At 40.6% G+C, this 24,186-nt stretch overlaps 1 protein-coding gene across 3 annotated transcripts in view; it reads left to right on the top strand.

The window, feature by feature from the left end:
- The window catches only part of ptpn12 (protein tyrosine phosphatase non-receptor type 12), a 40,347-nt gene extending 17,335 nt beyond the window's left edge, over positions 1-23,012 (top strand). Inside the window, exons 11-18 of one of the 3 annotated variants that reach the window (XM_035675263.1) lie at positions 1,151-1,249; positions 4,441-4,526; positions 10,372-10,555; positions 10,760-11,717; positions 17,022-17,093; positions 18,398-18,451; positions 19,544-19,627; positions 20,262-23,012. In XM_035675263.1, coding sequence (XP_035531156.1) covers positions 1,151-1,249; positions 4,441-4,526; positions 10,372-10,555; positions 10,760-11,717; positions 17,022-17,093; positions 18,398-18,451; positions 19,544-19,627; positions 20,262-20,323 — 1,599 coding nt within the window. In that variant the 3' untranslated portion in view covers positions 20,324-23,012. Of the gene's footprint in view, positions 1-1,150; positions 1,250-4,440; positions 4,527-10,371; positions 10,556-10,759; positions 11,718-17,021; positions 17,094-18,397; positions 18,452-19,543; positions 19,632-20,261 lie in introns of all 3 variants that reach the window. The other 2 variants (XM_035675271.1, XM_035675279.1) reach the window with 2 other exon arrangements.
- Positions 23,013-24,186: the final 1,174 nt, after the last annotated feature.

Genomic DNA, 24,186 nt, shown 5'->3' with positions numbered 1-24,186 from the left:
GGGAAGTCAAATTCTGTTTACTGACAGCAAGTCATGCAGCACTTCAGTGCTTTTATTTATTCATGTTCTCGGGTGTCACAAAGAGCCCACTAACAAATAACTGATTATAGGCATTATTAGTATTATAAGACAAACCGGTAGAGACGGGATGAGAAAGAGGTTACGCTATGGCGGGGGATTACTGTGAGATCAGTATGTCACTTTTTAAGAACCGCCAAAGTACATTACATTAATTTAGCTGACATTTTTATCCAATGCAACTTAAACTGAGTGCATTCAACCATGTGGATACAACCCAAACATTGCAAGACATGGGGATACAAGCACAACAGACCACAAGTTTAACACCTTTTGGTCGTCTGATACATCGTGGAAAATCCCTGCACTCATATGCTGACATGCTGCGTAGCATTGTTACTAAATGGTTTACATTGACGTACCATTGAATAGAAGTTGCCTTGAAAAGGTTAAGTAAGGTTTTAATTCAGCAGTGTGTCAAGCCTTTTTATTCCTGTGTTTTTTGCTGCACACCTGGTTGAAAGTTGATCTATGCCTGTTTAGCAGAGGACGACACATTCCCGCCATTAATTGTAACAGGTTGAGGTTGTTTAGCCACAATCTTGACTCGGGTGTGTTTGCATGTTTCTTGCTGCAGTGAGACGATGATTCTCAGCTGGATTTAACTTTCATTTTCTCCTCATATTTGTATGTTTAAGTGGCATACATTCAAAATAATGAGTGTCTCGACTTAACAAGGCATCCGTTGCCATTTTGTACCTTATTATCCCTCCCACGTAGAAGTCCTGACATTGAGAGGGGAAATGAGCACTGTTAGATAAATTATAGAATTGAATTTGCACACACTGACACGAGTTGAATTCAGTGTCTCCGACCAGAGTTCTGCTGGAAGCCACTGACTATAATATAATTTCTGAAAATGTGGTGTAACACACTTACCTTACTGGGAAAGTAATGAGATGAATTCAGTGTGCATCATTGAAGGTTCCTCTGTTGTTTTCACTCAGGATGTATTTCATAGTCTTGTAAATGGATGTTTTTGAGTATAGACTCTAGAATGTTTTTGCCGTATTGATTTACTGAAACCCTTTCTTGGTTTTCCCTCTCTCTTTCCTTGTCTTTCTCTGTCCAGGAACAGTACGAGTTAGTTCATAGAGCGATCGCTCAGCTCTTTGAGAAACAACTGCAGCTACTGGAGAGCCCCACCAACACGCAGATACACGATGGCATGGTATGACACACACACACATATTGTGTATGCCGTCTGGTGTTAAAGAAAGACAGGATGTCGCTGAGTAACACACTCGGAGTGGGAAAAAAAAACACAAATAATTAGTCACAGGGGAGGGAGAGGGTAGGAGGAATAGAAGAGAGGAGAAGAGAGGCCTTCAGAAAACTTTGCTCTTTACACAGACAGTTGCAGAGTTAGTGCCAAAAAGGGAGAGCGATCTCTCCTCTACAGGGTACTCCCAGAGGACTGCGTACAGTTAGAGCTATTTAAAAGAGCTCGAAAAAAAAGCTCTGCTCTGTCAGTCACTACTGCCCTCATTCTAGTTTACTTCACACTGTCCTCCATTGCCCCAAAACACACACACCAACAAACACACATACCATGCAAGTGTCCTTAATTGTCCCCGTTCCTCCTCCCTCTGCATAGAAGTGTAGTGAAACCAGCAACTACAATGACAAAAATAAAATATTTAAATAAAATCAAAGGAGCGGTAAAAAATAAGAGGCTTATCTTAACTGTAAGTTTACGTGGGATGATAAATTCATGATTACGTCTTTTAATATCCAATCTGGTGTTGGAACATTGCAAGGGAAACACAGTTGATCACTGATCGATAGCTCCCATCCATCATCCCTCATCTTGGGGAAGTTTCTTTGAGCCAAATTTCAGGAAGTTTACTTTGGTCTTAAGAAGCTGCAGGCTTTATTTACTGGCAAGTTGTAACCTACACTGTATATTTACTGCCAGATTAACAACTTCACTGCTCTCCTTTTGCACTGCTCACATTCACTGCTCTCTTTCTTTCACTCATCAACACACAAACTGTGCACACAAAAGAGAGCTGCCACGCTTATAACAGAGGGTATGAAGGGATAGTGTTCTTGATACATCTGCACTTCGTCAGTTGACCCTGGCGAGGTTTTACGGGCTGACATTATTGAGTGGGTGAAAAAAATTGCGGTCGCTATTGACGGTAGCTTAGCTATTTCAAAATGTGGGGTTTGTGTTTACGTCACCTTTAGTATCAGGTCAGCTTGCTTGGAACTGCTTGGAGGTGGTACCAAAAAAAGTACCAGGTAAGGTGACTCTCATAATGGAGATCCGAAAAAGCAAGTAGATTGAGTCCGTACCATCTGTTGGAAAAGCAGCTTTATGAAAAGAGAAATAGCTCTCTCTGGAATTTACATGATTTTAGTAGCTACTCTTACCCCCTCCTACTGGAAAATATCCAACGACAGATGTGAAGATAAAACTAGAAAGCCAGAGGAAAGCGCATTAATGAGACAGTGTGCAACACTGACATAACTAAAGCACAGAGGACAACAGACAGAGCGATGAGCGATGCATTGCGCAGCACAGGAGTTGACTTCCTGCTTAGAAGCTCGATGACATCACCCCTCTCCCATAATCAGCTTTGAGTCTGAGAATAGACATCGTTGGGAAAGGGAGACCCTTGCAAGAGCAGTCACACGAACACACGCAACATGTTTACATCAGAAAAGAAAACACTTTCTAAACTGTTAAATTAAAAAACCTAACCTAAATACCTTTCATATGATAGAATGGGGGAAAACCAGTCTGCTGTAGTGCTGTATGCACTTTCAGATAGTCTGTCCTATTAATCATTGTTAAGGATAGGTGTGGATATATGGAGAAGACAAGTCCAGCACAAGTTTGTTGCTAGTATTATAAACTGTCATTATCTTATAGAGATACAGTCCAAAAGCACACACATACAACACACCACACACACACACACACACAAAACACAACACACACACACACACGCAGTCAGCAAAACATTATCATGCGTGCTGTACTGACTCAGTCCATACACACATTGACTCATGTCCAGTCAGCCATTGTTGGTGACTAAAACACCCACATAGGTGCTCTCAATGGCAGTACGAACAATAAGCCTACACATGCACACATCCCACACACGTTTTTCTGCTCGCACGCAGGCGCCATTGTTTGCAGGAAGTTTTCCTACCAAATTGATTCTCCCAACACACACGGACACACATATCCAGCCAAATGAGACGCAATCTGACCCTCCGTCTTCACTTTATATCCACTGAACGGGCTCGTACAGGGCTGAAGTGGCCTGATTTGCCCCTCTGTCTTTGAGTTTATGACGACTGAAGTTGTCCCGTCATCTTCTCATTATCAGAGTAGAGACGGAGTCAAATTAATGAGTCACGGGGGAAGAGAGGGGAGGAGGAGGAAGACGAGAGCTGAGTGGGAGAAAGTGAGCGTTAGTCGGGAGGAGGAGAGCTTCTTTCAGAAACAATTTTGATCCTTCAGTGAAGCAATTTTGTAGCAACTTTCTACCTCTGATATAGAAACATGTAGGAGAGGAGAAAGAGTTAGTAGAGAGTAGATAGAGAGAGCGGAGCTTTACATTTCAACAGCAATTATAAAAACTGCAGTTCCTGCTGAAATGAGCTTTTGTGTAATGCAGTCTCAACAAAACAATCAAGCTGTTTCAAAAGCAAGACTGAATGTCTCTATAGTGAAGTCCATATAGATGATTTGACAATTATCAAGTTAATTTCAGCTAGCAAGACAGTGTTTCTCCCTGCATATTTCACCCTGTCTTACACACATACACAGAATCGCATAAAGGTTCTATAGGAATTACATCAAAACTTCACACACATAACTTTTAAAGAACACATAAGCCTGTACAGATTTTTGCGATTTCGATTATTATCTCACAGATAATTTATCAGGCTGAATAGCATTATATGCATCTCTAGTTTTTAGGTCAGCAGTCATGCAAAACAAATTCACATTTTGAATGCTGTCAGGCTGGAAATACCAGCTCACCGCAGCTCAGGTGTGTTCGTTGAAGACGTCAAAGCTTGATGGACGATGCATGTTTTTGAGGCAGACTCCTCAAGTTCCTCAAAACAAGAAGTAAACACCGCATTCCTGAAACTATGGGAGTGAAATGTACTAATGTGGCCTGAGCAGCAAGTTTTTAGGGAGCCACAAGTTTGTGTTAAAATGGGAATCATTTTGGTTGGCAATTTTGTGCACACTTCAGTATAGACTACTACTGCAAACATATAAACAATATGCAATTCATTTAAGCTGAGCATGTCTTTGTGTATGAAAACCTGTGTTAAACACTAGACTCAAAAGTGTGTGTGTATACTTTTTGTTTGTCTTTGTAAATTGTCCAGGATGAGAGCAGTCCAGATAAAGCAGGCCACCAGTCAGATGATGAAAGATGGGACACACCACCTCCAAAACCTCCCCGCATACGCAAGTAAGACAAATTTTCTGTTTGGGAAGGTTTGACCACCATTAATATACTCAACTGTTCAAGTCAGTTCTCGCTCGCTTTTCTTAAAGTTCACAAAAACGTGTGCAAAAGGGGATTTAGCAGAAGAATGGAATAACCTGCGCTCATCCTCCACCCGGATGAATGAACAGGCTCGCACAGAAGTGAGCAGTAGGTGTGAAGTGGCCCGTCACTGAACACAGTGGGTGTTGTGTTTTGTGGGAGGAACGCAAAAAAAAAAAAAAAAGAATCACAGCACAACAGTTTGTATGAAGCACACAATGAAAACATACTAAACTGACCAAACAGAAGCAGCAGGCATCTTTTTCACCTCAAACGAACCAGCGCTTTCTGACACATTAGTTTGCCGTCGGCCCACAGATGCACCCGGCCTCCACTTTACTGAAGTTAACAAACTGTTGTGGCCTGAGGAGGAGCTGTATTTATAGATCCTTTTGCAACACTTACCAGTACTCTGTAACAATACATAGTGTTGCATGTGCCACAACCAGAGGGCCAGTTGAATTAGAGCGGCTGTATCTTCTGTCTGTTTGAGAACAAATACATGCTTTTCTTTTTCACACTTGCAGGCATATGGTTTCAAACACACTGTATCTGTCATATGCATAAATACACATAGATGCTCCCTCTCTCTCATCTTACTTTGGCAAATTTCCATTCCGTGCTCATCCTCTGTTCTTGTTTCTCGTCCTCTCGCTGCTCCCTTCCCTCCCTCTCGTTTTTAATTTTGCTGTATGTACCCAGCAGGGGTTGTGCTCTACTTTCTCTCAGCCAGTTCATCTTCAGTTCCTCTGCCCCTCTTCTTATGATTTATCCACAGAAAGGCTGTTAGTGCAGGAATACATACAACTTTTTAAACAAGCCAACGAGATAAGAGTCTCAAAGAGTTGCCTCCGTACTGTTGCTTTAAAGTCACAGAGGACGTCTTGTTGCCAGGAGACTGTTTCACTTAATTACCTGTTGCTAGAAGCATTGTCTAAAAATGTCCAGTTTGACGGCATTTGTTTGTGTCCATGTGTGAATCATTTGATCTCTGCTCCTCCGTGAGATTTAATTTATATATTTTCATTCTTTACTCTGGAGCAGTCTTCATTTTAATTTGATGCCCAATTCTGCACCATTGTAACACCAGAAAAAATAATTAATCTGAGCCAACGTGACCTTTGTTTCTCTTTCTGCTTAAATTATCATGCTCTTGGTGTGCTGAACTTGTCCACTGCACCGGTCGGTTGGATGGGAAAGCAAACATTTTTTCAGAGGTTCTAATTTTGGGACGTAGCTGCAAGAGATCTGTTCACTGAAAAGTTTCTTTCCTCCTCTCAGTAAAACTTGCAAAAAATTGAACTGTTGCCAGAATCGGAGGCTTTCCTGGAAGTGTGATAGAGCCTGACCTTTAGGAATATGGCTTTTTACCTCTGCTTGACTCTTAAATCTCACGCTTTGTCTCAGTGTCTGTCTTTCTCTCGCTGTGTCATCCCTCAGTTTCCTAATGAAAAAAACGTCAAGGCCTAGTTTAAGCCTGAGAGTATTCTAGCCATGGTAAGAGCTATTTTTACCAACATAGTTCACATTCTGCCGGCCACACTCCCCTTGGGTCACTTCAGTAGTCTAAGTGTGTGTGTGTGTGTGTGTGTGTGTGGGATTTTTGTCGTATGTGTGTGTTAGACAAAGAAACATACTGCAGGAACTCCAATAAGGCTGGCCTCAAGGTCACAGATACTGAATCATGGCTTTTACATACATACACATACATTCACTGCCACGCCCTGAAGACTCATCAAGTACCAAAAGTTAGCATTGGCCCGTTTCTCAGATTCTTAGTCTTTTGTTCTTATTTGTTGATCCAGTTTTTCCTTTTTTAAATAATAACTTAAGACAGTATTTAATGTTGGCAAAGTTTTTTGTACAGCTGCAGTCACCCAGGTTTGATCTATTTTGCTAAATATAAAATGTTTTTTTTTTCTATAGAAAAATATGGATATTACATAAAATAAGGTTTTAAACAATATAGTTTTGTTATACAGAAAATGAGGTGTTATATTGGCACAAATATGGCAAATTTTGGTTAAGACCTGCCACTACATTCCAGCAGCACACAGACACACAAATACAAAACAAGTGGTTATCAAGAATATCGAGGTCTCTCTTCGGCCACGGCACAATTTTTGGGCAATTTCTTAACCTGCCTCTGCGTTGAATAACACAATCCACACTGTCCTAGTGCAGTTGATGTCCTTTAACCTCTGTAACATACAAAACATCTTAGACCTAAACCTGTTATTGATGTAAGCTTATTAGGAAGAGTCAACTGTGGTGTAATTGTAGGAGCTGGTACATGTCTCTTGTGGCAACGTTGCAGTGTTTGTTAACATCTCAAGTTGTTCATTCTTATCTTTAAAAAATTAGAAATTGATAACCATCTAATACAGCACTCCAGCGCACACACACACTTCAGCGATATAAATCTGTGTGGTTTGTGTGTGTGTTTCGGTACTTTTCATGGTCGGCTGCATGAATCTATCCTCAGCACAACCTGAAACCAGGAAGTGTCTCTTTTAGCTTTATCACCTTCTAGCGCATCCCGCCTCTGTGAACCAGCTCTGATTAAAAATGCAGCTCCTTCCCTCTGGAGTACATACGTGTGGAGGGCACAGCGCGCTTGTTATGTGTGTGTGTGTGTGTGTGTGTGTGCGCGCGCATTTATGAGTGTGAGTGTGGGCGGCGTTAGTGCATAAATTTCAAGTTCTTGTGAGGGCACGCATCTGTGTGCATACATGTGTTTGGTTGTGTGTGTGTGCATGAGTGGATAATGTTTGTCTGGCCAAAATAAGCTCTTAACTGTTTCGCCAGCTTACCAAAAAAAAAAAGTATGGATGGTTGTAGTGTCTTTTATGCTTCAAGGCAAAAGTATGGGTAGTTGTGTATGATGCTTTTGAAGCTTGTTTAAGATTTTCAGAATAAAAGCAGATTCTTAAAGATGCTGTCTTTTACACACAGTCATGTTTTACACATTCCAATATAAATCTGATAACAGGGTAACACTTTAGACCTTTATAAGCAGTATATAAACATTTAATACATGTTTGTAGCACACTAGAATATAGTAATAGACAGGTATAAGTGTTTAACAATGTATAGTATTTTCCAACCATTATAACTTCTCCTATAAGGACATTTTAAATGTTATTACAACTGTGCTTTACTATGCTGTCATTTATTTCCTGTTTGTACAGCACCTCTTCACCCACAGGATTTGTTATAGTTACATAGTATATGTTTAAAAAAAAAAAACGAATATAGGCCTACAACTGCATTAGAAAGCGTTGATGAAATATCTCTGAGAAGCAAGGAATATAAACATTTTACAGCTCTATGGAGGATAAGTTGAATGTCACCGTTTTGTGTCAGTTGTGGCCACTGATGCACAGGTGTAGAAACAAAGATTTTTCAAAAACTTGCGAGTGAAAGCTAAGCACTTCTGCTACTTCTTCTTTATTCACCTCATAATATTTGAATACGTACTTGCATTCGTCACGGATGTCCTGTGATTTTTGCCTGTAACCTCAATTTCCTTCATTCTCATTGCTCCTGCTTATTTGTTTTTCTGTGACTTTATTGGTGTTTGCTCCTGTAATAGCTCCGCTTCCCCCTCAGGGATAATTTAAGTTTCATCTTATCTTATCTGAGAGTAACACAGGGCCTGAACAAACTCTGTGGCATCTGAATGATTCATATCCCCATGGAAACTATCAGGACCTGTGGGAATCATCTCTGTTAGTATTAAATATATATATTATGCTTACTCAGGCAGTGAAGATAATATAGAAGAAGAAATTCTCCTGGGTAATTTATGTTTTCATTAAAGAAGGACACACACACAGTGTTTTTGTTTAGATAATTTTGAACCTGACCCTAAAGTGACCCACAAGATGTTGTCAACCAATGGCAGCTAGCTAGAGATGCTGTGGCTTTATGTGTAAGACTTTCACAGAACGACTGCAACTCCAGAGTTGATTAAGAAAAGGAAATCCCCGTTACTTCTAGCTCGCAACTTCTCTCCATGTTCTCTGACACACGCAGCATCATGTGCGGTCCTATGTTAGTTCTTGATTTACCAACCACCACATCCTTTCGCTGTTTTTTTCTGTGTGTGTATATAGATATATTTGCATGCATATGTAAATGTATATTCTGTGGAGTGAAACAATGTCTTAATGTTTAACTTTCCATTGCTGTGTGGCTGGCGTCGTCACAACCTCAGCATCCTGTGTATATAATGCACCTACCTACATACACTGCGTTTATCTATAGCTGTGTTTATAAGTGTGGGAGTCTTTAGTTGAACACTTTTAAGTCAGTCACATATGCAAAAAGCACATGCATATATATATATTTAACCATACACATAGATTCTGTATAAGTTGCATGACTGTAGTTAGTATTTAGGGAAGGTTAAAGATGGGGTCGGACATTCTGGAGAAAGATGGTTGACTGCAACCTAAAGAGTTGGTATTTTTGACAACCTGGGAATGAGACTCAACGATGAATCATTTTTCTTCAGAATGACTGACCCGAACTTTAAGGGAGGTTGAAGGCTGTTGAGACAAGATTAATTTTGACTTTACTTCTGAATGAGTTGCCTGAACTAGGCTCTCAAATTTGCGCAGGAAGAAGAGGGGTTGGCCCTGCCACCTACTAATGATTAGTCAGAAGACCAGCCTTTTGCAATCACAGAGCCCTCCAGGTATATGTGGAATGACTATAGATGATAAGTAGGATTGTTCATGTCTGTGTAATATTTTCTAAGTTAAAAGTGGAATCTTGGAAGTCAGATCTAGTGTGTACAGGGAATGTGATGTGATAAGAGCAGGGGTAATTTAGTTGAATTTTTCTAGTTTTGGTTAATAATTAATATTATAATGATTAATAACAATGGTCAAGCTGAGACAAGACAAAAAGCATGAACTAGTGTTTCAAACTGACCTTGTAGTAGATGGTGTCTAGTATGCTTTGGTAGCTGAAAAGATAGATGATATATGTCACTTTTTTAAACACTTCCTCTTTGTAATGGACCAACAATACCTCATGTAGGTTGCTGCATAGACAAGAATACAGTATAATAGAAAATAATGCAATGCTTATTAATATCTCCATGGGAATTTTGTTTAGATAAAGTACAATCAAAGGCCTAAACTCTGTATTGGTGAATCAGTGTGTTTTTAGTTTGTTTAAATCCTGCCACCTAGTGGTGCAAAACTAAGATTCACAACATGAACAGAAACTCCCTTTTTAGTTTTGTTCAAGTATGAAATAAATTCAGTTCATTTCATCACCTTACTTTCATCATGTCTTGTTAGACAGAGAATAATTTAAACGTGGATGTCCAAATGTCTGGACGTTGTCTGACCAGTATGATGAAATTCTTGCCTTTTCATCATTTTCATTTCCTAAGTGGCCAGAACCACAGTCTTCCAAACGTCTGTTTAAGGCCCCTTCGAACTGGCTTCAACAAATAGGTTTGTACTTAAACATTCAGACAACTTGTATCATGATGTAAAAGCCAAATACGTTGGCATGTGAATGAGTGAATTTTCCCTCAGTCTTTATTTCTGTGAATGTACAATTCTGGCTCTCAGTTTGGTGTTTTAATTATAGCGTCTCTGTAACATTTTGGGCTCTGTGGGATGGAGATGTCTTATTAAAGAACATCAAAAGTCTTTCTCTCAGTACGTAATATCCATTCACTAAAAAGCTTGTCTGGTTTTGGCTATTTTTTGCAGTTCACTGAGCTCTTTCTCTCTCTCTCTAGTCCCCCCCAGGCAGAAGGTGATGTGAAGGAGGAGATACTCCAGCCCCCAGAGCCTCACCCTGTACCCCCTATTCTGACCCCGTCTCCCCCTTCAGCCTTCCCCACTGTCACCAACGTACGGCAGGACAACGACCGCTACCACCCCAAACCTGTCATACACGTCCTGGCTACCACACAGGCGCAGGTGAGGAACTGTAGCTTCAGAAACATGGTATGTGTTTATTAGCAGGATTTCACTCCAGAAAGCAAATGACTTGCCCTGTTCGCCTCTTAGAATTAAATACTATAGATTTACACATCCCTCCCTACATGGAAGATGTTGGTTGTTTTCTAGTGTGATGCTGAATGTTCAAAAAGGTGCTTAAGTGTCTCATCTTTTCCTTTCCAGAATAAAGAAGTGGACAAGCAGCAGAACCAGTCTGAACCAAGTCCAAACAAGCAGACGAGTCCCTCAGAGCAGAAAGACCAAGATCTACTAAGTCGAAAGCAGCAGACTCAGGTCTCAAATCTAGATCTCAATGACAACTATAACAACAAATTGTCTTCAACTTCGACAAAATCAGAATCGGGCCAAAGCCAGACTCCCTCGTCGCCCCTCTCCCCAGCTGTTGAATGTTCCGGTGCTCCTCGGATCGAGAGGAAGCTGAGCATTGAGATTAAAAAGGTGCCGTTGCAGGAAGGACCTCGCAGTTTTGACACTTCCTCCTCCGTTGGGGTAGCGGGCGGAATAGGCAGCAGTCCGACCAATAGCGCGGGCATGCTGCAAAGAAGCCACGCCTTCAAAACCCGCACTGGCCCATCCCTGCTGACCTCTAGCTCCTCGCTGTCCGAGGACTCGGGCACGGAGGGAGGAGGAGGAGCCGGATGCGGGGAGAGTCACACGGACGGAGGCGTCCTGGCCAGACCGAACCACCTCCCTGTGAAGAGTGAGAAGGGGGAGACACCGGGAGGGGAGAGGATGGAGGCGAAGGCTGGCCATGCAGCATGGGCTCAACCGTGCAACAGCCCAGAAAAACAGTTCCCCAAAACCTCCTCCTCCTCTTCTTCCTCCGACCGCGTCGCCCCATCCTCGTCCTCCTCCTCCCACCTCTCCTCCTCTACTTCCTCCTCCTCCTCCACTCCTGTTAGGACTGCCCTGAGTTTCACCAACCCCCTGCACTCCGACAACTCGGACGAGGAGGGGGACGGAGAGATGTCCGGAGGAAAGGAGGGTTATCGTCCCAATGCATCCACGGCGATGACCATGGTGGCCGCGTCGCTTCATGGCGACCAGCAGCCGGTCCGGAAGGTGATGCCCATGTCGATCGCAGGGCAGAGCTCTCCGTCGCCCTCTGCAACCACAGCAAGTATGTCAAGCAGCTCCTTTTCATTTAATGAGTGAATCTTTGAACTAATTTGCTGCTTTCCTGAAGCAATTAACAACTATAAAGGAAGTCAGACAAATAGGCATCTGGATTAACTTAATAAACCAGGTTTAGATATCACTTAACTAACTCAACTACACACTGATGGTCATTTCATCTCATTTCTGAGGAGTCTTCTTAGTAAACAATGTGCTAAAGGCACTAGGTCAGGAAAACCTGTCTGTATTATCCACACACACACACACACGCCCTGGGAAAGCACACATATAGTCATTTTCTGGGTCAGTAAGGAGACAGGTCTCAGACAGACCACATGCTAATGACACCTTGTATCTGTCACCACACACACACACACACGCACAGACACATACACACACACACACACTGTTACTGCTGGGTTAAGACCGAGGCAGGGAGAGAAAAAACACGGAACAAGGAAGAAAGAAGGAAGAAGAAATAACAAACAGAATGAGAGCGACAGAGAAAAACAGAGTGAGGTAGTTCCAGTCTCGTATGAAGCATGGCTGTATGACTAATTGGTTGGTTCGCGAGGAATGCTGCGAATGTTAACAGGCAAACATCTGTCAAAACAACTCTACTCTTTCTCTTTCAGCTTGTGTGTGTTTGTCTAAGTGAGTGGATTTGCAAACTGGAGGAAGAGCAAAAGAAACAAATCCTGTTTTTGTGTGTTTGTGTTTCAGTGCAGTTATGTGTGTGTGTGTTTGTGTGTGTGTGTGTGTGTGCAGAGAACTGTGTGTGCATGTTGGATGGTGAAGGATGAACACTGCATGATACTGATAAATACACATTCGCCAACTCTGTGTGCACGTCGGGTTGAACAGAGCAGTGTCACACTTTTTGTTTGTGCATTGGTATGGCCTCACTGTCATGATTGCAACGATGAGATGTGGTTTTAATCTTCTGGGGACTGAGATCGCTCCTCCTTCTACGTTGATTTCAAAATCATGAGATTCTGAAATCTGATTCTTGCTGCGATCGGAGCTGACGGGGGAATGTGGAATGGTTCGAACTGGACTTGGGCTTAAAGCCGTTTTCATCTTGAATGGGTTCAAAGCTTCCTGAAATAAGACTTATCTGCATTTTTGAATATTTGGATTTAACTGTGAGAGTGCATGATGAGAATCAATTCGCCAGCAGTAAAACTTCTTCAATTTAAAAACTAGTATATGTTCTAATAGATAGTTTGAACAGCACATAAAAAGAAACAGTTTATTGATGCTGTGCACGAGGGACAGAATGACTTGTGTAGGCCGACACCGATACTGGATGTTTGAGGTTGATAGGGTTATCTATATTTGAGTGTTAGTTTAGTTTACTTAAGCCATTTCAAATTATACAACTCTAATACACAAGTAAATATTATCAGTCAAATCAAATCGAGTTATACTGACCGTAACTTAGAAGTTAAGAACAGTAAACAAACACACAAAATACAACTGTCTTGATCTCTCGTGTACAAACTATATAATGGTGACATTGTTTTTAAATTACATCAAACTGATACCATCATATGTTTAGCCTTTATGTACATTATCAGTCGACATACACTCATACAGATATTCCGACTATAAGGCAATATCAACCTGCCCAGTTTAACCGTCTGGCTCTAATGAAAGAAAACATTTAAGTAATGACAGGAAATGATTGCATTAAAGTCCTTGAGGAAATGATTTTAAGCATAATTTGTTAAAGGTTTAGAATTGGACACATCCATATACTATAGAGGAAGTAGCCTGTTTTAAAGCTGTTCTAGTGTTCAACAAGAAAGCAGTGTGTTAAATGGTCACATTGAAATGCCCTTGTTATCGTTCCTCATTTATACTGTACTATGGGACACAAACAGCCACTTATTCATAGTTAATCAAATCTATTCTAAGTTAAATGCTGTTTTTCACAACAAAGTAACGTGTTTCTTTTAAATATTCAAATGAAATTCAAATGTTATGGTAGCCAGTTCAGTGTCTGGCATCATACATCATGCACTCCTGAAGTATCCCCAATATTTAAATGCAGAAATCTTTGCCTCACAGCCCTGCGATGGACTGTTTTGTGTTTTGGTCTGCTTGGCTTTCTGGCACATTATTTACTTGGGCTGCGGTAGCGCTTTGTAATCGGTTATGAAACGCTGATGGCTGCTTGTTGATGAGTTGCATTGAGCAAATTGCTGCTTTGTGGTTGGTCATGAGAAGGCTGGAAGCTGCTTGTTTTGCTGGTCGCATTATCTATGAACCAATCAAACTTTATTTATAATATGAACAGTTAAAATGTGGGGAAATTAAATATGCAAAACATTATTAGACAAAGCTATGTTATTATAATTCTGGGTTGAATAAAATCCCTCTCATAATTGTAAATCTATTAAAAATGCCAACAATACAAAATAAATACAATAAAATAGATTCTGAAAATGTCAATCAAAAGGTATGTTTTGTAATTATTGTACTTAATAACCAGGATTCAACCTGTTAGGCTCATTTCTCATTTAAACACAACAAAAATAATTTCCTCTGTTGGTTGCAGCAGCACCTTAAAGAAATCTTTTTTTTTTGTTTTGTTATCTTTGTCTTTGCATGAGTTTGTAATTGCATTGTTAACAGCACTTTGGTGAGATCAGGAACAGAAATATCATGTTTATTGGCTCTTGCTCTCATCACTCACGGTGACATTAACCTGCTGTACAATCACCTAACGTTTTCCTGAAAATGGTGCAGTGCTAGACTTCATTAGGACTAATGTTACACCAATCTACACTGATTTATGGGCTTTCCTAGGGCAGTCTTAAATGGAGTAGAAAAAAACACTCCGCTTCAAATGAGTAATTCCCAATGGTTAAGACTTCTTTAGACGTGGAATTAAAATGGTTTTATAAAAAGGGAGTCGCCATTAGGGTAGAAATTGTTTGGATTTCCAGCAATACGAGTTAGTAGAGTTCAGTTAAAACTATTAAATAAGACACAGTGATAGTAAGATAAAGTCAATTATTAAATAATATTAAGTACACCTAACCAACTCTAATACACTATAAAGGTTATAATGTTCTGTTTTGTTAAAACTCTTTTAGTGTTTTGGATTTTTGATTTGACGGCTGCAGTTTGTGGTGCTGTTGAATACTGACAGGTGTTTCTATTATATTGTCCACCCAGTTTATATCTGTGAGGGTCGCCTAAAAAACCGAAACACTTCTGTATAATGCAATACAGCACCACAAACTCCATCCTCCATAAAACCTTAGATAGAAATCCTCTGTGTTAGCGAGGAGTACCTAATAAATTGGCAGCTAAATGCAGGTATCCTGTATATTTAAATCACCCAGTAAGAGACCATCACGGAGCGACTGATGACTGATCACAACATTAGCCATAAAAGAGGCAATTTTTAGGGTCAAAATAATGTCTGCCAAAAAGCAAGGCTAACGTTTAATGATAACGACATTAGGCACAGAAAAAAAACTCTTCAAAGGAAACTCAGATGAATGGGAGCAAATGTCCCAGTAAGAAAGAGACAGACACACTGATGGTCTTTAATAAAGTCATTAATATAAAATGACTTCTCGGATATTGCCCTTGAATATAAAAGAGCCACATTTATTATAGCTGCACAGTGGATCAAAGGTAGCTTTCTATCGAGGAGAAGCACTAGAAAGTATCAGTGTTGTGTTGGGCAGAAATAATTGAGTTTGTATGCTTAACACTAATCAGTCATTTTAAGTCGATGCCCTCAGAGGTGGATATATTTTCAGATAATGTAGGATAATGTAAGGAAATGTAATCATGTGACTGTTCGGACTCAATGTGGCACATAAAAAAAAAACCCAAATAAAACAGAAAGAAGTCCAAATTTCTATTAAAATTGTTTAAGGAGTGTGTAAAGAAAGCCTGCGCAGTGTGTTCACCCTACGTGAATCACTATTTATTATTACATATACAGAGTTCCTCTCATAGCGGTTACATGTCAGATATAGCATCAGCACTGACACAGTTCTTTTAGTATTCAGTATCTGCAAATACATTTGTGTCTGTTACAGATACCACGAGTGATACTTTCAATTAGATGTGGTTAGTTAATAATAAACATCTTCCACTGCGAAAACGCGTATATCTGTGGTTCCTCACAGTAAGTGAAGAGGATGATGAAAATGAAGATCATCACGCCTTAACAGTGGCATGTTCTTCTGTCAGGAGTACATAGAGTTATCATGTATCTACTGAAGGCTTTGATTACTACAGGGTTTTCATGGCCCCACAAAATTAGTAGTAAAAACATACCGTATAAATAAAAAGATATGCCAACAACTTTGACATTGCTTCCTTTTCAAATCAAAATATTTACAAATAGTTGTACAAACACTACAAACTGACATCAAGATAAAGCTTTAATGAAACGCTTTAATAGCAGTTTCAGCTACGCAGTGGATGGGAAATATTTAAACCGATATATAGGTTCATCCAGTATTTGTCCGGCAGTAGTGTGAGTGCATCTTTTAAAATTCAGATTCAAAGGGCTTTATTGGTATGACCATATTCAGTAAGAAGAAAAAGTATGTGTGTATGTAATATTTAACAAGTCATGAAATTAAATAAAGGGGTTTTAAAACTTAACTGCAGCAGATTTAACTGAACAAATCTGCAGTAGAAAGACAAAATAAACATGATTTAGTTTTGTGTGTGATTTACGGAAGAACACAAAAACAGCAAGAGTGCACCAAATAATTATAAAAAATACATAAGAACTAGAAATAAAGAAATCAACATATTAAAAATGTATTTTTTTCCTTTTAATTATTAACTGCTAACACACCTTTGAATGACATTTAATAAGCATGAGCACTCAAAGCTTGCGTTAGCTAATGCTCTTAATGAGGTGCTTGGTACTTTGATTCTGTAGTACAGACAGATCTGTAGAAACGAATCCCAGTGGATACATCCTAAATAAAGTGCTGTGCAAAATACAGTCTAATATCTTTACATGTTCCCCTCTGTGTGTTTAAAGTTGCCCTTGCAAGATGACTAAACGATATTTACTCACATTCAGAGCTTGTTTGTATTAGACACCTTGTAGTAATAATAATAATATTAATCAATAATAATAATAATAATATAATAATAATAATAATAAAGCACAATTTTTAGAGAAGGAATCAATGAAACGCTTGACTTTTTCTCTGCATCGTTTAAATCTGACTGCCGACTGACTCTCTCTGTGTCTCTCTTCTCGGCCAGTTATTAACGTTGCTTCTCGTTTTGACCTCTGACCTCTTTAACCCAGACTGCTGGGACAGCGATGACTCCCCTCCCCCCCTCCCTGCGAGAACCCCTGAGTCCTTCATACTGGCCACAGGTGCGTTTTGCATTGGTCAAGATTCACAGGTGTGTTTTCCAGTGCTGTGGATTCACTGGGTCACCTATCCGGATGCATCCTCTGGTGTGTTGTTGGACAAGAAGGTGGATGGATCAGTGAATATGAGCAGTGGTGTGATTAAAACCATCAGCAGCGGGTGTTTGCTACAGCCGGCAGCCTCTGATAGCTGACAAAGGAGGAATGTGATTTTCCATTCCCATTTTATCTGGTGCCTTAGAGTATGAACAGGTAGGGCCTCAGTCTCTCTCATCCTCACTATCAAACAGACAGATGGGCTCACATATTGCAGAGACCCGTCTTTCACAGGGTGGTCTCTGAAATACCTCGGCCACCCTGTTGTTACTGCGTAGTGCTCTGATGTTAGAAGAGGAGGGCGGTACAATAGTCGATCACATTAGAGCACATGAGATGAAGAGGAGTTAAAAAAGGGGAGCACGTTTCTTTTGCGAGAGGCTTTAGCAGTTTTACAACACTAGGTGGCACCATCGGCAGCCTTTCAGACCTGCAGTGTTTTAGTAAAGCCCCGTCTTTGAAAGAGCCTATGGTCAGTCACAATGTCTCAATCCATACTTCATATGTCAAATTTAATAAATAAAGTACTTTTGAAAAATGGTCAGTATGCAAGCTAAAAATAAAAAAAACGTCTCCCACAATGCAATGCACACAGAAAATTGAGGAGCAGCAGGAAAAAATAACTGTGGATGGTGGGGAAACATCTCAAGAAACACCTCAGAAACTATTAAACTGTCATGTATTGTATAATTTCCTCTGGTTTGAAACAGTGAAAGGTGATTTTCTTGTATACGAGAGTGCACACTGTATACAGCTAGTGTGTAGTGTGGAATTGGGACACAGTATTAGTTTAGTGCTTTTGTACTGGTTTTTAAAATGGACGCATAGAGACAGAGAAACGCGTTAAGGGTACAAGGACACAGTAGGAAGTGAGAACAGTGTCTTGAGGCTTTAATGTCATTTCTTAACGTGTCTTGATCTGCTGTTCAAAGAAGCAGCCTAGCTCTCACTTGTGTGCGCCGGCTCAATCTAAAGCACATTTTTGGCACCAAGTGTCCCCACTGTGAGGCTGAAGGCAAAAGGGTGGTTTAATGGAGGCGACTGAATGAGGAAGAAGGAATGCTGTGAAGGATAGTGAGTTTTTAAAAGGAAGGTAAAGTGTACGAGTGTGTGGGAATGTGATTGGATGTGTGCTTAATGTGCCTAAAGTTTTTGTTAATGTGTTGTTGCTTCTTTCTTAAACTCACTCTCTCTGTTGCTCTCCCCGTTAGACCCTCTGGAAGTGAAAACATCAGCCGCAGCTGAATGGAGCGACTCACATAAAGGTATGATCACACACGTCCACTGCTAACTGCCTGTTTCTCTTTGTGTGTGCAGAGGAGTCCTTGTGCGTGCGTGCGTTTGTGCGCGTGTTTATGCGTCTTCACAGTACTTAGTCAGCAGAGCAGAGCAGGAAACAGACCTTCAGTGTTTTACAAATTAGCCCGCACGCGATAAGACTGACAGCATTTGTCAAAAGGGCAGCTGTGAGAGCGAGAGAGCGGGTAATAACGAGAAAGAAAGAGATGCAGGAAGAGAGAGAAAAAGGGGGGGAAAGATAAAATATGTCTGTAGAGGTGAAATGAAAAATGTGTGCGTATGCTTATCCGCGCTGAGTGATGATGGTTACTGCCAATTTACTGCTTCAGTAGTTTTGGTGTGCACGCGTGTGTGGCAGACACAGAATAATCAAAAGGGAACTGTTTAAACTTGAATTCTGTAATCTTTTTTTTTTTACTAGCTGTGAATATAACTCAATAGGAGCATTTATGAAGAACAGAAGGGCTGTGGTTTCATTTAAGTTCCTGCTGATAGCCGGCCTTTAAGTGTCATGAACTATGTACATGCAAGTGAAAGTTTCTTGCTGTGAAGAGTCACACATATGAATTTCACACATATGAATTTCACACATATGAATGTATTTATTCCTGTGTGTGTGTGTGTGTGTAATGTGGCATTTTGTGCATTTGAGGTTCAGGGCGTCGTTCAGTTTAAATTCGGCTATTTGAGGCCTTCATGTGATAAATCAGCCAGCTGCCAGAAATGCATCATATTAACACACAAAGAGATATCAGACCTCATTATTAAATTACCACAGAGTGGAAAACTTATTTGATGTAGCATTTATTATTTTCAGTACAAACTAAATTGAAGTAAAATGGTAATCATAAAATATAAACAATATTAAGTTGAAATAATTATAATTTTAACAAATGTAGGACCTCCCTCTGTGAAACTAATGCAGTTTAAATAGGTTTTACATCACTAAAGCTATTATACAACACCACTGATATTCACACAATGCTTCCACCCCATTAATCTGTTTGTGTGTGTGTTTGTGTGCGTGTGTTTGTGTGTGTGTTTGTGTGTGTGTGTAGATGTGTCAGAGTGTGTTAAGAAGACATCTCCAGCTGACCCTGCATCTGCTGGCACCACAGCAACAGACAGCAAGGCAGACCTGGGTGGGTAAGTCTGCTGTCTCTCCTCTTTTGTCAGTGACTTTATCTTTATCTTTTTTCCTTGTGACTGGATGCCGTCGCTGGTCAGGTTTCCACCAGTCAACCTTCTGAAGGAGCACAGATATTATTTGCACATTTAATGATTTTTTTATAGTTTCTGTGCAGAAAGCTTTGCTGACAAACATGGTTTCTATTAATGTCATCATATTTTGGATGTTTGGCATTGGTTCCGCTTGCTTTGGGCTACATGTGCAGAAAAAGTTAGATGGGTTTGAGACCAGGCAAGAACTGAAGGCACATTTTCTTCTGGGGTGTCTTAAAAACTCTAAAACCCAATAATCTCAACTGTAGGCCTTCGAATGTCTTAACCATGATTTTGACTATTAAAAACAAAACAGCTACAAAATGAAACCTACATGGAGCCAAGACTGATTTTCCTTCATATCCTTCGTACTTTTTTTTTGCCACTATGGACGTGAAAAATATCTTAACTTGCATTCATAATGATCTTAAAAAGTCTTACATTTGACATACCGAAGCCTGCAGAAACCCTGAAGACATTTCCAGATGTTTTTTTTTATTCAGTTTAAAGCAAAACAAACCCAGTTAAGAACTTGTTTTTCCCCTCCTCTGTCAGGGTTCGGTAACCGCTGCATTCAGCCCAAAGGCCCCCGGGAACCCCCCCTGCAGTGGACATGATGGAACCATCCATCTGCCCGTCCACCGACGGTGTTGTAAGGAGATGGACTCTACCGATCTCACCTGGCTGGTCCAAAAACCAAGTTGATAGATGCCACACAGACAGACAGCACAATTTTACATAGAAACACCTTCTGTGTAACTCTGTGCCCAAAAACTTCTCCAGGCTGAGCTCCTCCTCCTCCTCCTCTTCCTCCTCCTCAGCCCTTCCTTCAAAGTGCCACTGTGCAAAGCAGAAGAACACTTACCGGTCAAGTGGCTTGTCCATTTTAGAACAAAGCCCACATTTTCCTGCTCCGCTTGCTGATGTTAGAGGTTTTGACTTTTCTAGACGCTGACCTGGGATCAGTCCGGTTGTTTTCCTGTTGATGGTTAAAGTATAATTCCTGTATTTTTTTTTGCCCCTTGTTTTTTGGTGACTTGAGAAGTAGATTAAGATTGTTTTTCTCTCCGAGCTGTAGACATATCATTAAAAATGTGTCCATTCTGAGGCTAAATGACGGGGGATGTAGGTGTAAATGTTAAATAAAAAGTGTTAACTTAACAGGAAGAACATTTTCTTTCGTACCAAATGAGAAAAAGTATGTTTTTTCCGTCATAAATCAGGAATTATCTTTAATCAGAAAAGCTACTGTGGGAAGCTGATTCCTGAGGTTTAACTGAACTCCCAGAAGGTGTCTCCTTCCTCCTACTGAACGAACAACAATCTTCAAAGCTAGATAATCTGTTACCCATGATGCAACCTTTTCAGTTGGGTATGTACAGGTTGCCAGGGTGCTCTCTCTCTCTGTTTCTCTGTCTCTCTCTCTTTCTCCCTCTTTCTGTGTGCTGGTGCTACATTACACAGGATCAGCGTAGAAACAAAAGCACACGAGCTGACTGTTACCAACTTTTCTCAACTACGTCATGGATTCCTGTAGGATCTATCCCTGGGTTAGCTGCAGTAACGTCAGCTCTGGTACTTTATATTTCTGTGCTACCCTCCCTGTTTACCAGAGTCATAGACTGACATAGTTTGGTCATTGCAGTGGTCAGTGAGAGTCTGTGGCTGTTTAAGATGTTGTTTGACATTTTGGGAAACAAGCTTACTCACTTTCCTGCCCAGAGTTAGATGAGAAGTTTCATTCCACGCTCATGTCTGTATGGTGTATATATAGAGAGCTGAAGCTGCTTTGCTTAGCTTAGCTTAGCATAAAGACTGGAGGCAGCTAGCCTGGCTCTATCTGAAGATAGCTACCAGCACTTCTAAAGCTCATTAATTGACATGTTGTATCTCATTTGTTTAATCTGCACAAAAACTGAGAGGTAAAAAAAAATTCTTGGCGGGGTGCAGTGACTTCAAGAAATAGTTTGGCACACATCCCCCAGTAAATTGTTGTTTTTACGTTTCGTTTTCTGTGCTGGTCAAACGAATAAGATGTAAAGTGTGAAATGTGAAATGTAGGGGTGTGGGTAGTTGGACTTTATCACCTTTGAACAGAGCCAGGCTGTTTCCCCCTGTTTCCAGTCTTTCTGCTAAGCTAAGCTAAATTAAGCAAATATCTGCGTTGATTGCTCCCTAAGGGCACACACTAAGACCTTTTTTTAAAGCAAATATATCTCAACTTGTCACAGGTTGCATGCGTCTGTGATGCCAAAGAGTGACTATTCCTCTATTAGTATTTCACAAGAAATTAGCATTAATAGTGTCAGACACGTGTATCGTACAACATTTAAAGCTAAATTCCCGACTGTGCCCAGGAATTCTGCTATCTCCAGTCAAAGTGGAGTTAAAATGACCTTAAAACTCATCCGTAATGACCAAACTCATCACCTCTGTGACTCTGACTCTCACTGCTGGGACCAAGAGCCTGCCTTAGTCTGCCTCTCAGAGAAGACAGCCAATGACAGTCCTCCTCAACTTGGCTCCTTCTCTTCACTTCATTACTCTTTCTGTGTATTTGGCTTCTCTTGGTCTTTACTTGGGACTCAAAATTGCTGTTTATTTCATTTTTTCTCACTCTCTCTCTTGTTGTACCTTTTGCTTATCTGTTCCCATCCTCCTCCTCCCTCTGGCCCTCAGATGAACGACCACGCAAGTCAATTCTTTGTATTATAGCAGCCAGTTTACTCACAGTGAACCTCAGTGTTTTCGGGAGCGGGGATGTTACACTTCCTGCAACTCTTATGGGGCTTGACAGATTCATATAAAGTCCGGTTTCCCCCCAAAAAAACAACCCCTTCTCTACAAACAGGACTTGTACGGTTTCTCATCTGACGGCCAAGTTTAAAGACTCATACTGTACCTGCTTCTGTATGTGTGAGACAAAGATCCAATAAGACAACAGCAGCTAGGGACCCAGGACTACTGTTTTCTCCTGATTTTTATTGTTCTCTGCTAACTTCTCCTTCATTAGCTACCATAACTATACAGTATATGCATTGTTTTATAAAGATAAAGAACTGTACAGGGCAGTTTAGGTATATAATATTTCAGATTTGTTTTTGTTTTTGTTATCTCTTAAATATTCTTATTAACAGAAGATGTAAGAAAGTCAGTGCATGATGATGATGATGACGATGATTCCTCCCCTACACGATGTTTCCCTTCAATCTGTAAATTATTCTGCTGCCCTTTTTGTTTTTGCTTCCGGCAAATATTTCAGGGTTTGTTTTTATTTTTATGTTCTAATTATATTCTTTAAAAAGATTGAATTTTTGGTTTGTTTTAATTGTTCAGCAGTGGAAAAGCATTGAGTAAAGCCCCCCCCCCTTCCCCCTCCCTTTCAGATAGCTACATCGGGCTTCGGATAAGATTGTAATAATAATATTAATGATGATAATAATAATAATAATGGTCAGTGTGTAGTCTGACGGCTGTTTGCGATTCTATGACTCATCTGCGTTTGTGTTTGGGGTACTTTGGGAGGAGACGATTGATGGCTATTGACAGAAATATTGACCAAGGGAGAGAAAGTGGTGGTAAGTAAAACACAGTGCAGGGTGAGAAGATAAGAGAGACCAGTTAGGACAGAGGCATGTATGATAACTTGGCCACAGATTCAATGCTCACTGTTACGTGCCATGCAGGGCTTGTTGTGTGTGTCTGTGTGTGTGTTTTCTTCCTGCTTTTCTTTATCTCCCCCTCCCCATTTTCTCTCCGGGTGCTAGACCACCTGTGCAGTCTGGTCTTGCTGCTCATTGGTTCCCTCACACTTCAAGCTGGCCAGTCATCATTTGGAGCACTCAATAAAAGAAACACACCCGAAGAGTTCAGGTTTTCATTTTTGATCCGCTGTTGTTGTTGCCGCTGTTGAGTCTGCAAACTTGTTAAAAATATAGAAAAAAGGTATGTGGTGGGAGGTTGAGGACTTAGCTAGGCTGGGTACACTTGCCAAATGGCTAGTGACTGTTCAGATTTTACAAGCCACTAATTTACCATTACCATTGTTTTTTGGCAGAGGGAAGCAAATCTACCAGCCGCTTGCATATTTTACCAGCTGGTGCTAATTCTGTGCCCTGAAACCACTTGTTTGACTGTATAATTCATGTGTGTAATCTTCGTCTCACCTTGCAGCCCTCGCAGGCGTGGACTCCGTAGTGGTAGCCCGAGGCGCGGTCAGCACAAACTCGACACTCTAGGTTGAGTGACGATGAGGAAGTGGAGAACTCCTCTGGGCCCGCTGCCATCCCGTAAACAACCGATGATGGGCTGGATGCTGGCGTCAGGGCATCTACAAAACACAGGCACGAGGTTGATTATATGTGTCATCGCACTATTGACCCTGACTAATGCACACATCTTAAGGCAACACCTGCACTGATTTTAAATGAATTAAAGGTCTGGTCTATCTAGTGATATTGTGTGTTTTTGTTATTGTCAA

Source organism: Morone saxatilis, unplaced genomic scaffold (genome assembly GCF_004916995.1).
Source record: "Morone saxatilis isolate NCDOM2014 unplaced genomic scaffold, NCSU_SB_2.0 Contig10, whole genome shotgun sequence".
Classification (NCBI taxonomy): domain Eukaryota; kingdom Metazoa; phylum Chordata; class Actinopteri; family Moronidae; genus Morone; species Morone saxatilis.
The sequence above is the reverse complement of the archived record's forward strand: the minus strand, read 5'-3'. Positions and strand labels throughout refer to the sequence as shown.